General features: G+C 41.3%; 1 protein-coding gene across 1 annotated transcript in view; it reads left to right on the forward strand.

Moving 5' to 3' along the window:
* LOC109965816 (sodium/calcium exchanger 1-like) overlaps nucleotides 1-16523 on the forward strand; it is a 77717-nt gene that overhangs the window by 19007 nt on the left and 42187 nt on the right. Inside the window, exons 2-3 of the mRNA XM_020610140.1 lie at nucleotides 15243-15504; nucleotides 16217-16356. Of these exons, the coding sequence (XP_020465796.1) occupies nucleotides 15339-15504; nucleotides 16217-16356 (306 nt within the window). The 5' untranslated portion in view covers nucleotides 15243-15338. The remainder of the gene's footprint in view (nucleotides 1-15242; nucleotides 15505-16216; nucleotides 16357-16523) is intronic.

The following is a 16523-nucleotide window of genomic DNA, read 5'->3' on the forward strand; positions in this document are numbered from 1 at the left end:
CACTGTTGAGTGGAATATTGGAATTTAATGGAGGTGAAGCTGAAGTAGGTTGTATATTACATGTAGTACAACATTTAGCCCCGGCCTGGTAACCTGATTGCACAGAAGTCCTTCTAGCATAGACAACTGGGGCCTAGTGGTTAATAAGGTGAAACTGCAGTCACAAAGTTGTTAGAGAGGTGGACACACACACACACACACACACACACACACACACACACACACACACACACACACACCCCCCCTTCCAGCGCTTCAAATAAGACACTAAAGTCCAAGCTGAGGTCAACAGTGCAGAAACGATACTTCCAATTAGGCCTGGCCCAACAGTTGTGTTGACACTTTTTTCAATTGTCTGACCCAAAAATTCTGTTTTTTCTCGGTGAGGATAACCAGGACTATTTGAAAATGAAGAATCATAACAGTCAAGAATTCCAGTTATAAAATACATTATATTAGAATTCTGGAGGTTTCAAGTGGGATCAACATGCTGGGATCACAGGTTACAACCACAAATGGTAGCAGAGAACAATCAATATGTTGATTGACAGTGAAATACAGCAGCTGCTTCTCACTCAGAAACTGGGCAGAGCACCAGTGTTACACTGTGACTGACAAACTAAAAACAAAAATATGTTAGAGTTGATATTTATTTAGCTATTAGTTTGTCACAATTGTCTTTGAGCTGTTTTACCACCATTAAAAGTTTATTTTTATTTTCAAGACTGAAAGTAGCTCTCCCATTTCTTTGATTATGAGACCAAAGTGTACAACAACTGTGCATGTAAAATCATGCAAAGTTTTCATTTGGACATCTTTGAGGGTGCCTAGTTTTCTCATCTCCTCAGTGTGAATGCAATAAATATTCAGCTATACACTATGAAGGGACACAGATTTGGTTTCTCTTGGGGAAAAACATTCCCCAAGAGCAGGATGTCACAGACTCACAATGGTTAAGTGATTTTGGGAAGTGTAGTGCAGAGACACAACGAAGGCAGGAACTTCACAGTCACCACAGCCCCATGCTTGGATGTTTACCCTCTCTGAAATGCCTGCCCTTAATATTTTATTGCTAGTAAATTAATGCAGGGATTGGTTGAGAATGAGAATGTTTTATTCTCGGGCAAAGGCGACACAGAGGAGATTTGTTTGGGAGCTGTCTAAGAGAAAGGCATCTGCACCTTAAATGATTCGAGGCTGGATATTTTTAACTTTATGTGAACATAAATAAATTATTCATGTGCAGGAGTATGTGTGCATATTAGTATTTGACGTCTATGATGTCTGTGTGAGATATTGTGATTACTGCAAATGCTTCTTCTGTGTTTCTATGGCAACAGTCTGCATTTGAGCGCTTATTCTCAGTCCGCACACTCTTAGTGTCAGAAACGATGTTAAAGTGAGTTATTCTGTCGTCTTCTAACAATAATAGTAGCACCAGTGTGTGACTGTGTGTGTGTGGCTCTTTGCAGCAGAGCCAGATGGTGGTATTAAATGCAGAGCACTGGAATCAGCTGCTCTGACATCACCACTCCACACTGAGCTGGAGACACACTCTGTATGTGCGTGTGTGCATGTTTGTATGAGCGTGGTCATCACAGTGTGTGTGTGTGTGTGTGTGTGTGTGTGTGTGTGTGTGTGTGTGTGTGTGTGTGTGTGTGTGTGTGTGTGTGTGTGTGTGTGTGCGTGCTGGTGTACCAGTCATAAGGTCAGGGTGACTCAGGGACCAACCACAGTCTGTAAATCTGTGTCTCTGGTTTTTATCTTTGTCTCTCTGCAGCAGTGGGGCGGTTTCACCCATGGCTGCACATGCTCTTTGAGTGTGCTCAGCATAATGAGCGAAATTGCGCACACACACACACACACTTAGACACATGCGGGCACCAATAGTAATTAACAGTTAGCCGCAAGAAGTCATTATTGTTACAGGAACAAGGTGGGATCAGACGGTCCCACCTATATAATGGTCAATTAGTCTCTGTTGGACTCTCATCAAGTGCCCAACAGAAAACTCTTGGCTTTTTTTCCAGGGATGGAAGCAGCATCAACTAGTTCTGCACTGACACTGTATTTTTGACAGGAGATAGTAAAGCCTTTTCTCACACTGGTGACAGAAATGGACAATTCTGTTTGGGGCCATTGTTTTTAAGTACATAATGAGCTGCACTGCAATTGCTCCTTTTATTTCGAGTGCTTTTGAAATTTTACCAGACATTGCTAATGTTTTAGCTGGGTCACAGGATCATGAACATTTAAAAAAAAAGTGTATACTGGAAGAAACTATACTGGAAGAAAAATGCTCCTCTGACTTTGGGAGAGAAATGGCCTAAACAAATAAACATAAAGACCAAGTTGGGAATGAAATACAAAATCAAAACTGGATGTTTTAGCCAATAGAGGGTAGCAGAGCTGTACAAGCTGTAAACACACCATGATCACTGGTGATATGGTGACTCGCATAGTTGTCTTTTCACATCTGGAGGATACAAAACACCCTTATTAGTCATTTGGAGTCATGCTGCTGACCACCTGATGAATGGACACTCTCTCTTCTTTTAGCTCTGTTTTTTGTCTCCACCCACTCTGGAGGAAGAAATCTGGCTCTTTAGCTGCTAATCGCTTCACTGCGGCCACCAGTTAGTTGCTAACTGAAGTGTACAAACTGAATCAGGGCTGTTGAGTCAGCTTTCATAAGGGAATCGATGACATGGTGTTAATGCAGTAGCTGCAATCTTATTTTACTTTATACCCGATTTATTTTTGTCTCTTATGGTTGCAGTATCAATTCCACTTTGTCACAGTGTAATGGGTAAGATGATATGCAATACTTTTTAAAATTGAACATACTGAATTCATGTGCTTGCCTGAGATGAATGCATTAGAGGCCAGACAGGGTGAAATTGTCCTCCCACTACTCTGGTCTAGGCTAATGGAGCTACTATGAGGGCCTTGACCAAACCATTCTGCATGGCTGCTGCTCAGACTGATCCCTGTCTACGCACTGGTCCACCTCCCAGACAGTGCTTGAGCAAAATATTTTGCCTTGCTGCTTTTTTGCCTTCTTCTTTTGTTTTAAGTAAAAACATTTAGACAATATCAGGGTAATTCATAGAACAATGTGAGTACAATGTGTTACTGTGTGGTCCACAGATGATTGGAGGGTTTTAAAGATTTCATGCAGAGTGTAGCATCTTACCAGATGCCTGTACAGTATATGAGTCAAGGCTGTGTGCACCTGTGTGACTGTTTCTGTGTGTGTCCATTGGATTTTTATTCCCTCTCAAGGTTAAAATGAAAAACAGTCCACATTAGTCAGGCTATATATCTGTTTTAGCCCCCCCCCCCCATTTCCTCTGTTCACTGCTGCATTTAATGCTTTCTCCCTCCTTCCTCTGTCAGTCACATTGTAAATAGCAACTGTTATTTTCTAATCTCCTCTTCTCTCCTCTCTCAGCCTCATCCTCAATCGATTATGGTTCCTGTTAATTAACGTGGTTTATTTCTAATGAGCCTCTGATTACCCTGTTGCAATTCTTCACACAGACCTTGAAACATGGGGTCAGAATAATCAAACTGTACTCAGACCACACTGCTTTGCCTTCGCACCAGGGCTGATTTGAGCTGGATTGCAGTTATAGCTGTAGCCCCGAGAGGTTTTAAACCAAATAGCTAGAAAATAGCTGTTTCTACTGCCAACTTTCTCCTCGCAGACAAAAGAGTATCAAGGGGTGAGTTGTAGGTTGTTGAGCAAATGGGGCTTATTTTTCAGAAATGTCTTAAAAAGACTGCTTTCCTTAAGGACAGAGAATACATTTGTGTGTGTGTGTGCTGTGTCAGAACTGTGAATCTCCTGTTGTGTATATATAGTGCATCATTTATAGCAGCTGAGTTTAAATGTACCTGGCCCAGTACAGGTGCACTGTGGGCACCAGTCTTCCCCATTCTTCCTTTTTTATGTGCAAATCAGCTGAGGCAAGTAGCCCTCACCAGACGGATTCTTTCTAGGTGAACATGATGTGGTTTATAAAAAAGATAATGGAGACTAACAAAACACAATAGGGATGTAACAATATTTGTAATTTCATGTTGTCATGATAGAAAAATGTCTTGATGCCATCGTGAGGCGGTAACAGTATCAGTCAGGATATTACATATGGTTATTTCACTAGTATAACTGTGTTTAGGTCACTGAATTTGAAACTGACATAGTGGATGCCCCATCGTCAATGTTTACTAAGTGTTTGGTTTTGCATATGTGCCTCCATTTTGTTTGCACATTACTGTTGTAGCCCGACTGTTTCTGCAAGCTCTATCCAGGACTGTTTCAGTTTTAAACGGGGAGGGTATGCTTCATCTGGCAGTATTTGAAAATTGTTCAGTGTTTGTCAGTTTTATTTCTGCCCTTGTTCTTGAAACGCTCAATTGCTGCCACAGCTCTAAACACCCTTAAAGTGTTTTTTCTTGAAAAACCATGATGTTTGAAAAATTGCTCCAATAAAGCATGAATCTCACCTTTATGTGGCTTGCCCTAGTGTAGTTTGGCGTCTTCTTCTCCCCATTCTGGTGTGCCAAGCAGTGATTTGCTCGCTGCTGTAACCGGCGGTCAGTGGATACCCGTTTCAACTAGTCCAGTGACAGTGCGAACATGACCATCGGTCGGCAACAACCACCAAACAGAGGAAGTTAAGCCTGCCTAGGGGTACTAAAACACTGATGTTCCACTGTAAGTATGACTTGTTTTGTTTACGAGATCCAGCTGCTGTAATAATATGTTATTTTATTTTTTTATTTCATAATAGGACTGCTACTGACTGCTGTATTATCTGTTGCTTTGCAGTTATACAAACAGTCAGTGACAGTTCGTGCCATTTTTTGCACAGCAAAACATGTTCATCCCTGGAAACAGTGCAGTGTCCTCAGTCTCTCCTGCTGCTGTCTATTTCATTTGTGTATGTGTGTAGGTGTGTGACCTTGAGGTAGCAAGGTCTATTCAGCCGTTGATTGCCAGGCTCCTCTGGCTTCGCTGCTGGTAATCCTGCGACTGGCTGGCTACTATTATTTTAGTATAGAAGGAAAACAGGAGCACTTTCAATTAAAAGGAAAATCATACAAAACTCCCCCAGTGACTTATTATTGAGTAAAGGGTATTTTTCATCTTTTTTCTTCAATTTTTAATGCTGTGATAAATATCATAGGCTATGAGTTTTGGTGTTATTACATCCCTAAAATGCATTGATTCATTCCCATGTTTTCTGCATAAATACAAGCAGAATTCCTGTGTATGCAATTTCATATGCAAAAACAGACCATGCTATACAATAACCTTACTATTACAAGCAAGATTGCAAAGGGTAGGGCCTGGTAGGCAGCAGGTAACGAGGGACTCACCTGGCGAATGCTGCGTGCAATGAATTCTGGATGTTGTAGGATTTTTTGCTTTAGAGCAATAATGACGTATACAGCCTTGTCTTTAAACTGCCTGTGGCCATAAGACACCAGTTTTGAAAATAATTTTAATAAATAGCCCATTTTGCATTGGTGATATGACCCTTTAAGTCAGAGTATACAAGTATATGAGCCGAACTGTGATGATGCCAAAGAGGAGACAGTACATGTGAGCTTGATGACATGAAAAGAGTGAATACATGTGACAGTGAGACAGCGTCTTGAAATTGTTCATCCCTAGAAACAGTGCAGTCTCGTCGGTCTCTCCTGCTGCTGTCTAGTTTCATTTGTGTGTGTGCGTAGGTGTGCGACCTTGAGGTAGCAAGGTCTATTCAGCTGTTGATTGCCAGGCCCCTCTGGCTTTGCTGCTGGTAATTCTGTGAATCTATTCGCTGCCAAGGCTGAAAATTGTCACCTCTTAATCTCAATATCTCTCCCCTTTCTTTCTTTTTCTTTTGATGCCTTTCTCTGCCTCTCTCTCTGCCTCTGTCCCTTTCTTCCCAGCCGTTGAAGTGTGTTCTCCAACTGGATTTAACCACCAGCCTCGCTCATCTATGGCTAATCCTGTGCTACAGTGTGTATGTATGTGTGTGTTTGAAGGAGTGTGTGTTACTCAGTTAATTTCACCAGTTAAAACTCTTGCCAGCCTCTTTGCTTTACTGTCTTAGTCATTCCATTATTGACATGAATTTGCATTTAAAAGTCTTTGTTTGTATCTGTGCATTTGCAGACTATATACAGTCAGGTTCATAAATACTGGAACAGTGATAGGTTTTTGTGGATTTGGCCTCTGCACACCACCACAATATTATTCCAATATTTATGAACCTGACTGTACAGTAAACTGATGTGTTTGTGTGTGTGTGTGTGTACCTGCTACAGTTCTAGCCAACCAGCAGCTATTCAGGCTGGCGGTGACCATTCTGTTCTTCATAATAGCAATAAAGGTTTGTTGCAGCTACTTCACATTGTGCTCAACCAGCATTTGAATGTGTGTATGTGACTGTCTAATTGCCTACGCAACAGTGAAAGATTAGCACTGCCTCTCCACTCACTATGATATCCCACAGTACATATGCCCACCCACTCACACACCCACATCCACACACACACATACTCACATACACAAATAGAACTACACTCATGCTCATAATTACAGCAGGGACATCGTCACTGGTTTTATTAGCAGGTTTTGGCAGGCTGTGAGTGCAGATCATGCATCATGACTTTTTCTTTAAACAGCACAGATGAGGAAAAGATATCTGCCTATAGCGTAACTTGAACAAAATATGCAGTCACCAGACAGTCTAAGTGTCGAACGTATCCTAAAACCTCTTCTCTGTAGACCTTTGCAACATGTGGACTGCAATTTACGGGTTGAGTGAGGACCAAGGAATGATAAAATAAGGGAACTGGGATTCACCTATGGATGCATCTAAGAGACTTAGGATGTACCCAAAGACGTATGGTTGAAAACAAGAAGTGAATTGCTGTCACTGCCATGTTAAAGTTTGATGTTATGTTGACATACTATTCATCCACCTCAACCTCCTCCCTATGCAGATGTTGTAGTTCTAGAATAGCGTCACCTCACTCTCTCCTTTACTCTCATGTTAATTACCAGAATGGCTGTCTCTTGAGTGTAAACATATGTGGTTTTAAGGCACTTGTTAAAACAACAGACTTTATTGTTTTTCTTCGGAGGACATGGAGCGAAGCTTTATTTGGGGTAAAGTCTGGCCTCTGTGAACTCAGAACTCTTGACTGTCTATGCTGCCAAAAAGATAACAACACAGCCCAGACTTGATCGCTTAAACCTACTAAAGCTAACTCATTTTACATCAAGAAATCCAGAGCATGCATGGTCATGTGCTTGAGCTTGTTATGGCTATCTCCACTTAGCAGTCTAATTTATGAGGAAATCCCTCTTATCTAATTGATTTAGTTGATGTCGTCCTGATGAAGAATCTGGTCTCTCCTGTCTGACACACACACACAAATGCACTAAGTGCATCACCCACTCATTTTATATCCATAATGATAATAACTTTCCTGTCCCATTAATCACTGTGGTAATGCCACAGTGCCACAGAGGCCTGTTTAGTCTCTGCTCCTTAGTCTGACTTCAGGTTTTTTCTCAGTCATTTCCTCTTCCCTATGAATATAACACTTAGCTTCTTTTACACTGCGCTAAGGATAAATGCTGATAACGTCTTGGTGCCAAAGTATTAGCAGCACAAAAGTTGGAGCTTTCCACTGTGTCAATCTGCACCTGAGAATTTATTTGGGGAATTTTAGAAAGAGCTTTTCACTGTGTCAGTCTGCAGCTGAGAATTTATTTGGGGAATTTTAGAAACTATATGAGTCACAAGCTTAAGGGAGGACAAATAATTCAAGTAAATACATAGTAAATACATCACCTAGCTGTCTGATTCATCCAACTGCACCATGGTCTACTCAATATATTGTATTAATTTTTAAGGGTGAGTTATTGTCCCCCATCTACACTGGGTCCCTCACAGAGGCTGATTACAGAATGAGAGGATCAGTTAGTGTTTGTGTGTGAGCATATCTGAATATTGCACCTTAGTCCCATCCACGCATCTTGTGTGGACGGGACTAAGACACAAGTGAGGAAAATGCGGATGCAAATAGAGGAAATTGGGATTCACCTTTTGTGTTGCATCTTTGTGGTAATTTTTTTCCTCTGTGGTTGTTTTGAGCATGTTTGTTGTTATTTTTTGTCTCCTTCTAGTTATTTTGTATAGTTTTAGTTTTGTATTGTCTCTGGTTGATTGCTGTTGAGTCTTTTTGAAGTGGTTTCGGGTCAGTGTGTTCATGTGTCACAGGTCTTTGTATCTGTTTTGTGTTTCTTTGTAGTCATTTTGGATCTCTTTGTGGTCTTTTAACAGTCAAGGAGTGAAAAGATAGGCAGAGAGAAGAGAAGCAGAGAAAAAAACATACATGTTATATATAGAAGCTAAAGAGTGACAAGAACCATGAGAGTGTGGAAAAAGGCTGGCTTAAAGGACATGACTGGCCCTGTGCTGTTACCACGGTGACTAATGTGATACTGAAGTTATACAAAAGTTACCAAAGTCATTATATTGCATAAGGAGAGTGATACTATGAGTGAGCAAAACAATAAGAGTGTGAGGGATAAGAGTGAGTGTTTAAAGGAGAGAGTGGCTGTGCAGACGCAGTGTAAAATGAAACGTGTGTGTGTGTGCATTTAACAGGTATACTGTGTGTGTGAAAAGAGGGGAGAGAAAAGGAGGGATTACAGCTTCCAGTTATTGCTCCTGTGTTTGTGCTGTTTCCCCTCTCTTTTTCTCTCCCCCTTTTCTCTCTCCATCCTCTTCCTTTGCTGTTTAGCAACACACACGTACGAGCAAATGGCATCTCTCCTTTTCTGTCTCTTTCCTGTAAACTGTCAATGACAAGGACATTTTCTTTAGCCTTTTTATATAGATTGTTGTTTGTTCCACAAGATAGTTGAAGAGATGGAGGGGGGAGAGGGTATTGGAAAAGCAGAAAAACAAAGAGAGAAATAGGAATGACATGAGAAAATGTTGAATGAGAGAGAGAAATTGAAAAAGGAAGAGAAAGGAGCGAGTGGAAGAGAAGGAAGTGCAATCAAGCATGTGTAAAGACAAACATGGATTATGAAAAAAAGGAGAGCAGCAGGAGGCAAGGAGAGGGAAAAGACAGCACAAATGGATGGGGGGAGAGTGATGGGACAGAAAGGGCTAAGGAAGTAAGAGAAACTTGCATCATGAGGCTGTGGAGCATTGGGATGAGAAGGATGTTTGTGATGTTGCCCAGGCTTTAACACAGACGTAACATAAGTCCTTCTTGGTAATATGTTTTTTATTAAAGGTACCCCATGGAGTTTTTGGCTACTAGCTCTATGGAGCATTGTGGTTATACATGGGTTTCTATTTAGCTTATATTGTGCATGCATGAATGGAGCAATGTGCTGGTTTGGCAGATCAGCAGCTGGATGACGAAGAAGACTGCTGCAAGCAAACGTGAACAATACATGATTTCAAACATTTAAAAGACTGGCTTTGTGTTTCAGAAGAGAATGCCTGCACAAAATTCATTAGAAGGGGATGTAATGTAAAAAATGTTTGTTTACGGAAAGTAGACATCTTGGACCGATGCACCTTCACTCCACAGTATGATTTCCCTATGGGTGCACAAATCTATCCATCTTAGCCTGTTTGCAGCCACTAGTTATTAAAGTGAAACTTGTGTGTGAACATTATAACAATATATGCATGGATATTTCTGACAAATATTTATACAGTACCTCTCACTGGCTAGAATCACTTGCCGTTCCTTACTGTAAATAACTCATTTTAACTTCTGTGTAACTGTCACTCATGTGGCCTGAAGTCTCATCTCTGCATCATCATGTTGCTTGATTAGCTGCACACTCATTTCCTCATACCTCCACACACCCATACTTTATTATGCATGCCCACCACAACAACTGGCTACAATCAGGACTGTTTATGCACCTTTAATCCAGTTTGCATGTCCCTGATCACACACACAACCAAAGACCCCTCACAACACATCCAGCCCTACATACATCCATGAAAATACTCTCACACCCATGCAAACCGCTCCAGCAGCTGATCTCATATCATGCATCATCTTCTCCTGTATTAATGTCACAGTCCATTAAAAACCCTTTTAGCCCCATTTGGCTGATGTCCTCGCCTACACAAACTTTCACGTGTCTACGCAGCATGCTGATGAAGGGGCAGTAAGAGAGGATGACAGCATTATCTAAAGAAGTGAGAACTTTGGCTGCAGGCCCATATCGTTGTACTTTATGTGGTTTCATGTGACATAAGAGCAGCCATTAGAAGAGTTCCTAAGATTATACACAAGCTTTCTCTCAGTCTTAACCTATGTGACCTTGGCCTGAGGCTTGACCCGACTTTCTACACATCATATGACTCAAACTGACAGCTATAAATTACATGCAATACTCTGTATGCGTGTGTATGTATGCCCACAGCATATACTGTAGCATGTATATGCTGTAAAGTGGGTTTTGTCAAATATTCATGCTTGTGTGGTATGTCTGTGTTTGTGGGCGTAGTGTATTTGTCTGTCATGTCTGTGTTTGTGGGCGTAGTGTATTGTAGCGCTGGGGGCAGAGAGACACTTGGCAGGGTCCCCCAGAATGCCCAAGGGGAGAAGCACCTGGTGGAATCCCCCTTGATGCCCCGCTGGGCGGGCTTCAGGGTTGGTGGGATTGCTGTGGCAGGGTTGTGTTGTGTTCAATGTGCTGTGTTATTGTGTGTGTCAATAAAAGACAAGCTCTGGTCTCCCAGCCCTTCTTAACTAGCAAGCGCTACAGCATTTTGATTTGTGTATTTGTGTGTTTGCTCAATTGCATGTATTTTGTCCCATGGCAGTGCGTTCTGTGTGTGTTTGTGAGTAAAAGTGTGTGTTTGCCTTCAGACTGATGGATGAGTCAGGTGGCATGTTGAACACACATACACACACCCTCTGTTTTACACAAACACATACACACCAAATATTGATATGCTGCAGGTTAGCAGACCCTAACCACTGCTGGCTAGTAAAATATACTTGCTGGTCTCAATAATATTTGGGGCAAATCTGCCTCCAACTACATGCAGTATATCATTTGAAAGTAAAATAATTTGTGTTAGATCCCATACCAGTGAGTGATTAGTCAGATCTTGGTCTCTTTATTATTTTTATATGATGTTGAAGCAGCCTATAGTACCATCAAACTGTTTTAACAATTGTCTGCTGCAGTGAAGGAAGAGTAAGAAACAGGTGCATCAGTATCTCTAGTGGGATGCATTGGGAAGCACCAAAAATTATGTGCCCTACTACAGTTTATGCAGCATTTTAAAAAATGCTTTTCTACGTCAGTCTAGACCATCAACTGTATTTAAATAGGGATGATATGTCACCACTTCCCTCTACTATGCAGAATTGAAGCCAAAATGTCATGAATAATACGGTGGCTGCCACTTTGGCATTTTGGAACCAGACTCTGCACAGTAACAACCAGCAGATGAGCATCAAGCTGCCAATTGGTTGGTTCATGTCCCATCCACAAACATGCAGGGGGCAGGATTTATGACCTGTATGTAACCAGCCACCAGGGGGTGATCGACTCATAGTGGCTTTACTTCTAGGTGCTGGCATGTCGTCCATCTTTTAAGTATTCTGTGGTCTAGACTCATTGAGTTGCATTCACTGACACTTTTAAATCTTTGAGAAATGTCTGAATCTTTAATATTTTGTCACAAATGCTCATCGGTGTGTCAAATTTTTCATGTCATTGTAAAGACTCAATGACTATAGTGGACTGCCAGTTTATCTGCAGATTGCACTCACTCTCCTCTTCTGATATTTATACACACACACACACCGTAAACCAAAGATGTAGTGATGCATGTGCAACCTTTTTTTCATGCTGTTTGGAGGGGACAGCCAAGCTGCACCCCTCATGTCTTTATTTTCATTCCATTGCCGTCAGCCTGTACTGTGCTGTGGAGTATGGGCAGCACTTTGCAACAGTCTCTAATATGCTTGGACAGCTGTATTCATGGCCCAGTGGGGTACATTCACTATTGCCCTTAAATCTGCCTAATTATGCATCTCATCAGCTCTTCAGCCATTTGATAACTGTAATCCCAGAACCACACGCACTCTGCCCATATTTCTCATCCTCTTTATCTCCATGCATCTCACCAATGCTTTTATAGATTTTATCTCAGCCCCTTCTTTTTCTCACTACCTTTCTTTCTTACTCTACCTCCACCACACACCCCCCTCCACACATCCCCTCTGCCTGTTGCATCATCCCCCAAGTCTGGAACCTTTGGGGGCACGGAGTGAAGAAGTAAGAAGACAGAGGAATGGATAGGGAGAGAAGATGGAGGAAATAAAAAATGAAGGGTAGTTTTAATAAGGATAATCATTGTGAGTCAATGATAATCAATCAATTCACCACTCTTTATTATAAAATGCATTGAAAAAGACACAAAGCTAGTTTTGAATGAAACAACACATACAGTAACTAGTGAGATGCAGGGATGGGAAGAAAAACAGTCCATCCTGAAATATAATTTTTTAATCTTAATTCTTAATCTGAGTCTTAATCTGAGTGAGACAAATGATTTGTCTCAGTGTCTTTGCTCAGGGTTTTTGAGAAGTCACTCAAAACAAATGATCTCACTTCAATGTCAGAGTTGTTTACAACATAATATTAGGTCATATTGTTATGGCAGTGTGAAAGGATTCAGTAGGAGGATGGAGACAAAGAAGAAGGCAGGAATGGATTAATGAAAGCAGAAACGTTAGCTGCACCCATGAAGATGTGATGAAGCAAATGGCATTTAACCCTGCAACAGTGTTAGGCCTCTGCAGTGTGTGTGAGTGAATGAGTGTGTGTGTGTGTGTGTGTGGTGATTCATGGTGTCTAATGAAGCAGAGCTGATGTGATATGAATCAGCAGCCATGGTCGATGTGCTTAATGCCTTCACTAAACAGGTTGAAGCTTGTGTGTGTGTGATGTGCTTTACAGCGGGTGTGAATACAGTATATGCATTGTCTGCCTTCATCTGATCCTCCAGCCCCCTCTGGCACTTGGTATGCTTAACATTTTCCAAGTTCACTTCTATTCTTCCAGGCTGACAATTTCTTTTTGGTCATAACTGTTTATTGTTGTGCCATCCTTTCCTTCCTGTTGCTTTAAGAGAACATATTTTCATTATCATTTCACATCTTTTCTGACTTCTTCCTGGGGCTTTAAGGTTATGATCCTCAAAATGTCAGTCTTGGTTGATTTTGCGACATCTGTGACCATTGGTGGTAACAGCAAGTGTGGTTTAATGCCACAGCAAACAATACTTGAGCAGCTATTTTTGAGAAATACAACGTGTACATCTGTTTACCGCTGACAAACATGTTGTTTTAATGAAGTCACTTAATGCAACTCTTACATGTATGTCTGTAACAGAGTGAACAGTAAACAGTGATATTAGTGAGATACAATTACAAACAAGGAAATAATTACAATTGGAACCCCAGGCAGGAATGGCGGACCCACCGCTAAAAATAAAATCTACTATAAAGGTCTGGGTCGACTGACTTGGACATTTGTGTTGTCACGTACAGCTCCCCCTGGGTAATGTCTGGAGAATTTCAGGGTTCCACTGCACATCTGAAAAGGGCTTGAGGCAGGCAGCAGAGAGATACGTGGTGGAAGAGAGAAGCGAGTTGATTACTGAGGAGACAGGCTGTTGTCAGAGCAGCAAGACAATGGAAGATAGATGAGGACAAGGTCAGCAGCTCCCTACTAATGTCACAACAGATGACTAACTGTGGTTATTTGTGTAAAGGTGTGTGTGCACGCATATGTTTTTGTGTGAAGACAGTTTTTTGTCCAAGGCTGACTAACTCTGAGTGTGGAGTATGGACTGCGTGTGTGTGTGTGTGTGAGAAAGAGAGAGAGAGTACTAAGTACAGAATCAACAACTTCTGCAATATAAGATTGACTGGCAGTTTTTTTTGTATCTGTATGTTTGTGTGTATGTTTCAGTTCTTCTGTTTGCTGCGTGTTTGCACTGATTTGACCTAACAGTGCTAGATCAGTCTGCCCACCCCTCAACACACACACTTTTTTGGTCCATTTTCAATCACAAGATACTTTGGTCCAGCTGAAAAGCCACTTTGCCTCCCCGTCATGGAAAAATATTGCTGTTGTTATCGCTGCTGTCTGCTGCTTGTTCTCAGCTCAGCTTATTTTTACTGCCAAACACTGCAGCAAAGAGCAGCTGGATGAACACACACACACACACACACTGGGGGAGAGATTTTGATACTTTTTTCTGCTGTGAAAACTTATCACCATTGAATTGCTCTGCTGCTGCGATCCATGACTCCATTCAGCTTCAATGTGCCCTTCCTGGAATTATATAACACCACATATTTGCCCGCATGTATGTTAAATCAACCCCAAGACATTTTAACATAGGTTATCTGTTATCACAATTTATTTCAAGTGTTTTTTGTTTTATTTAAGGGGCAGAAGGCCTTGGATGGGATGGTTTATAGCCTGAGATGCTCTGGAAGAATTCTTTCTCTAACTTGAAAACAATCCTAATGTTCTGCCATCCACCTTACAAATACAGTAAAGTGTGCCTACTCTCTGCTCTGTGGTCCAACAACATAAAACACAGTTCAGGTTAAAAGCAGGAGGTGACTGACACTTTTCATCAGGGTTCCCGAGGAGCTCAGGCCAGCTACATCTACTGTACTTCAGCTTTATTATAGATGTTATTATTTTAACTTTATTACCGATGCTGACCACAAGTGTAAGATCATTTACAGTGCTTCTTCTTTTATGTACTTGCTTTTTTATCTAATGACTTTTTGTTATGGGTTTTATTGCCTTTTCATTTCATTTGATCTGTTTTTAGGGTACCATAAAAGACTTTGCAACCAAGTTCTATTGAGATCTTTTAAATGGAACATTCAGTTAAAGATATAGTGTTTTGCTGACAGACAAGCTAAGCCAGGGATATTTTTCATCACTCTTCAAGTTTTACCACTTTCAACATGCTTAAGTTAAATGCACTTTGGTTTGATTTAAAAGCAGCTGTTTTTTTATATTGAATACAGTTCAAACCAAAGGAAATGGTTCATGTGTGAGTTTATTAAAAAGTGCGACTGAAAGGTTGAATAATCTCTCTCGTTCTGTCTCTACTTTTTCCTCCGTCTAACTTCAGGATTTGGACGTCAGCCTACCTCGAGCCGACCCAGTATAGACCCCAGCGGAGACCAGTAAAGGCCTGGCTGCATCAGCAGAGATATCTCCAGCAGCCATGTCTGTGCCGCCATCCTCTCTCACCTCCCTCCACCCCTCCGGCCTCCCCTCCTCCCTCAAATGCTTCCTCCTCGCTTCCTTTCTGCTCCTGTCATGTCCTGGATCGGTCCATGCAGGTTCACCTGAGACAAACTGCTCAGCTGTTGGAGACCCCTGTCAGGAAGGTGGGTTGGTCTTACAGATGCACACTGAATTTGAATCCATAGCCGGAGGAATTATTATGACAGGATAGCATCCTATCTACTATATAGTAATCTATTTTAGAGTTGCTCCACAGCTAAACTCCATAGAGTTTTTGTATTGTTCTCCTATCGCCCCAGTATATTAGTCTAAGGATGCCATAACTTCTAAACTACAATATAGTATATAGTCTCTTGGCGCCTACTGCAGTATACTGTGCATCTAATTCTGAGCAACCTGTCCAGAGGCTCTGCAGGTAAAAAGAAAAAGATTTATTTGCCATTTAGGTGAGAATGAGCTAGTTAAACTTGAACAGTGTCAGCAGAATTTTCATAAAATACCTACAGCAGGAACGCCGCACCATTAAAAGGTGACAGTGTTTCATTTCCTCCTGAGCCAAAACAGCACTGCTGCTGAGTTATCAAGTGATGGTGCCAATTTACTGCCCTGAAACTAGTACGCATTGATTCATTTTAAGAAGTTTTACTTGAACAAATGGGAACATAAGGAAAATCTTCCACTTATTGTGATCCTTAATTAGGTTGTACTGTCACTGGACTTTTACAAGATGCCCACAGTGGACAGACTATACATGATTAGAGAGGGAGAGATTAGTGAGGTTATTAGTAAAATTGTTGCTATCAGATATTGCTTGTGAACTTTTTCTGCAAAAATCTCTCTGATTTTCAATTTCAGGGGTGGTACTGCCTGTGTGGAATCCTCAGAACCCCTCTGTAGGGGACAAAGTGGCACGGGCCATTGTTTACTTCGTAGCACTCATCTATATGTTCCTGGGCATGAGCATTATAGCGGACCGGTTTATGTCGTCTATAGAGGTAGGCAACACATGAATAACCATGCACCTATTTTGCTATTGAGCTGCTCTCCACACAATATTACGTTATAGTAGATTCATTTGGTTATAGTATATGTTTTATAGGTTTCCTTTTCTTGCCTTGCCTTTTGCTTTTCCCTCCTTTCTTTTTGATGCCTACTTTCCTTT

The sequence above is a fragment of the Monopterus albus genome, unplaced genomic scaffold (assembly GCF_001952655.1).
Source record: "Monopterus albus unplaced genomic scaffold, M_albus_1.0 scaffold104.1, whole genome shotgun sequence".
Lineage (NCBI taxonomy): Eukaryota > Metazoa > Chordata > Actinopteri > Synbranchiformes > Synbranchidae > Monopterus > Monopterus albus.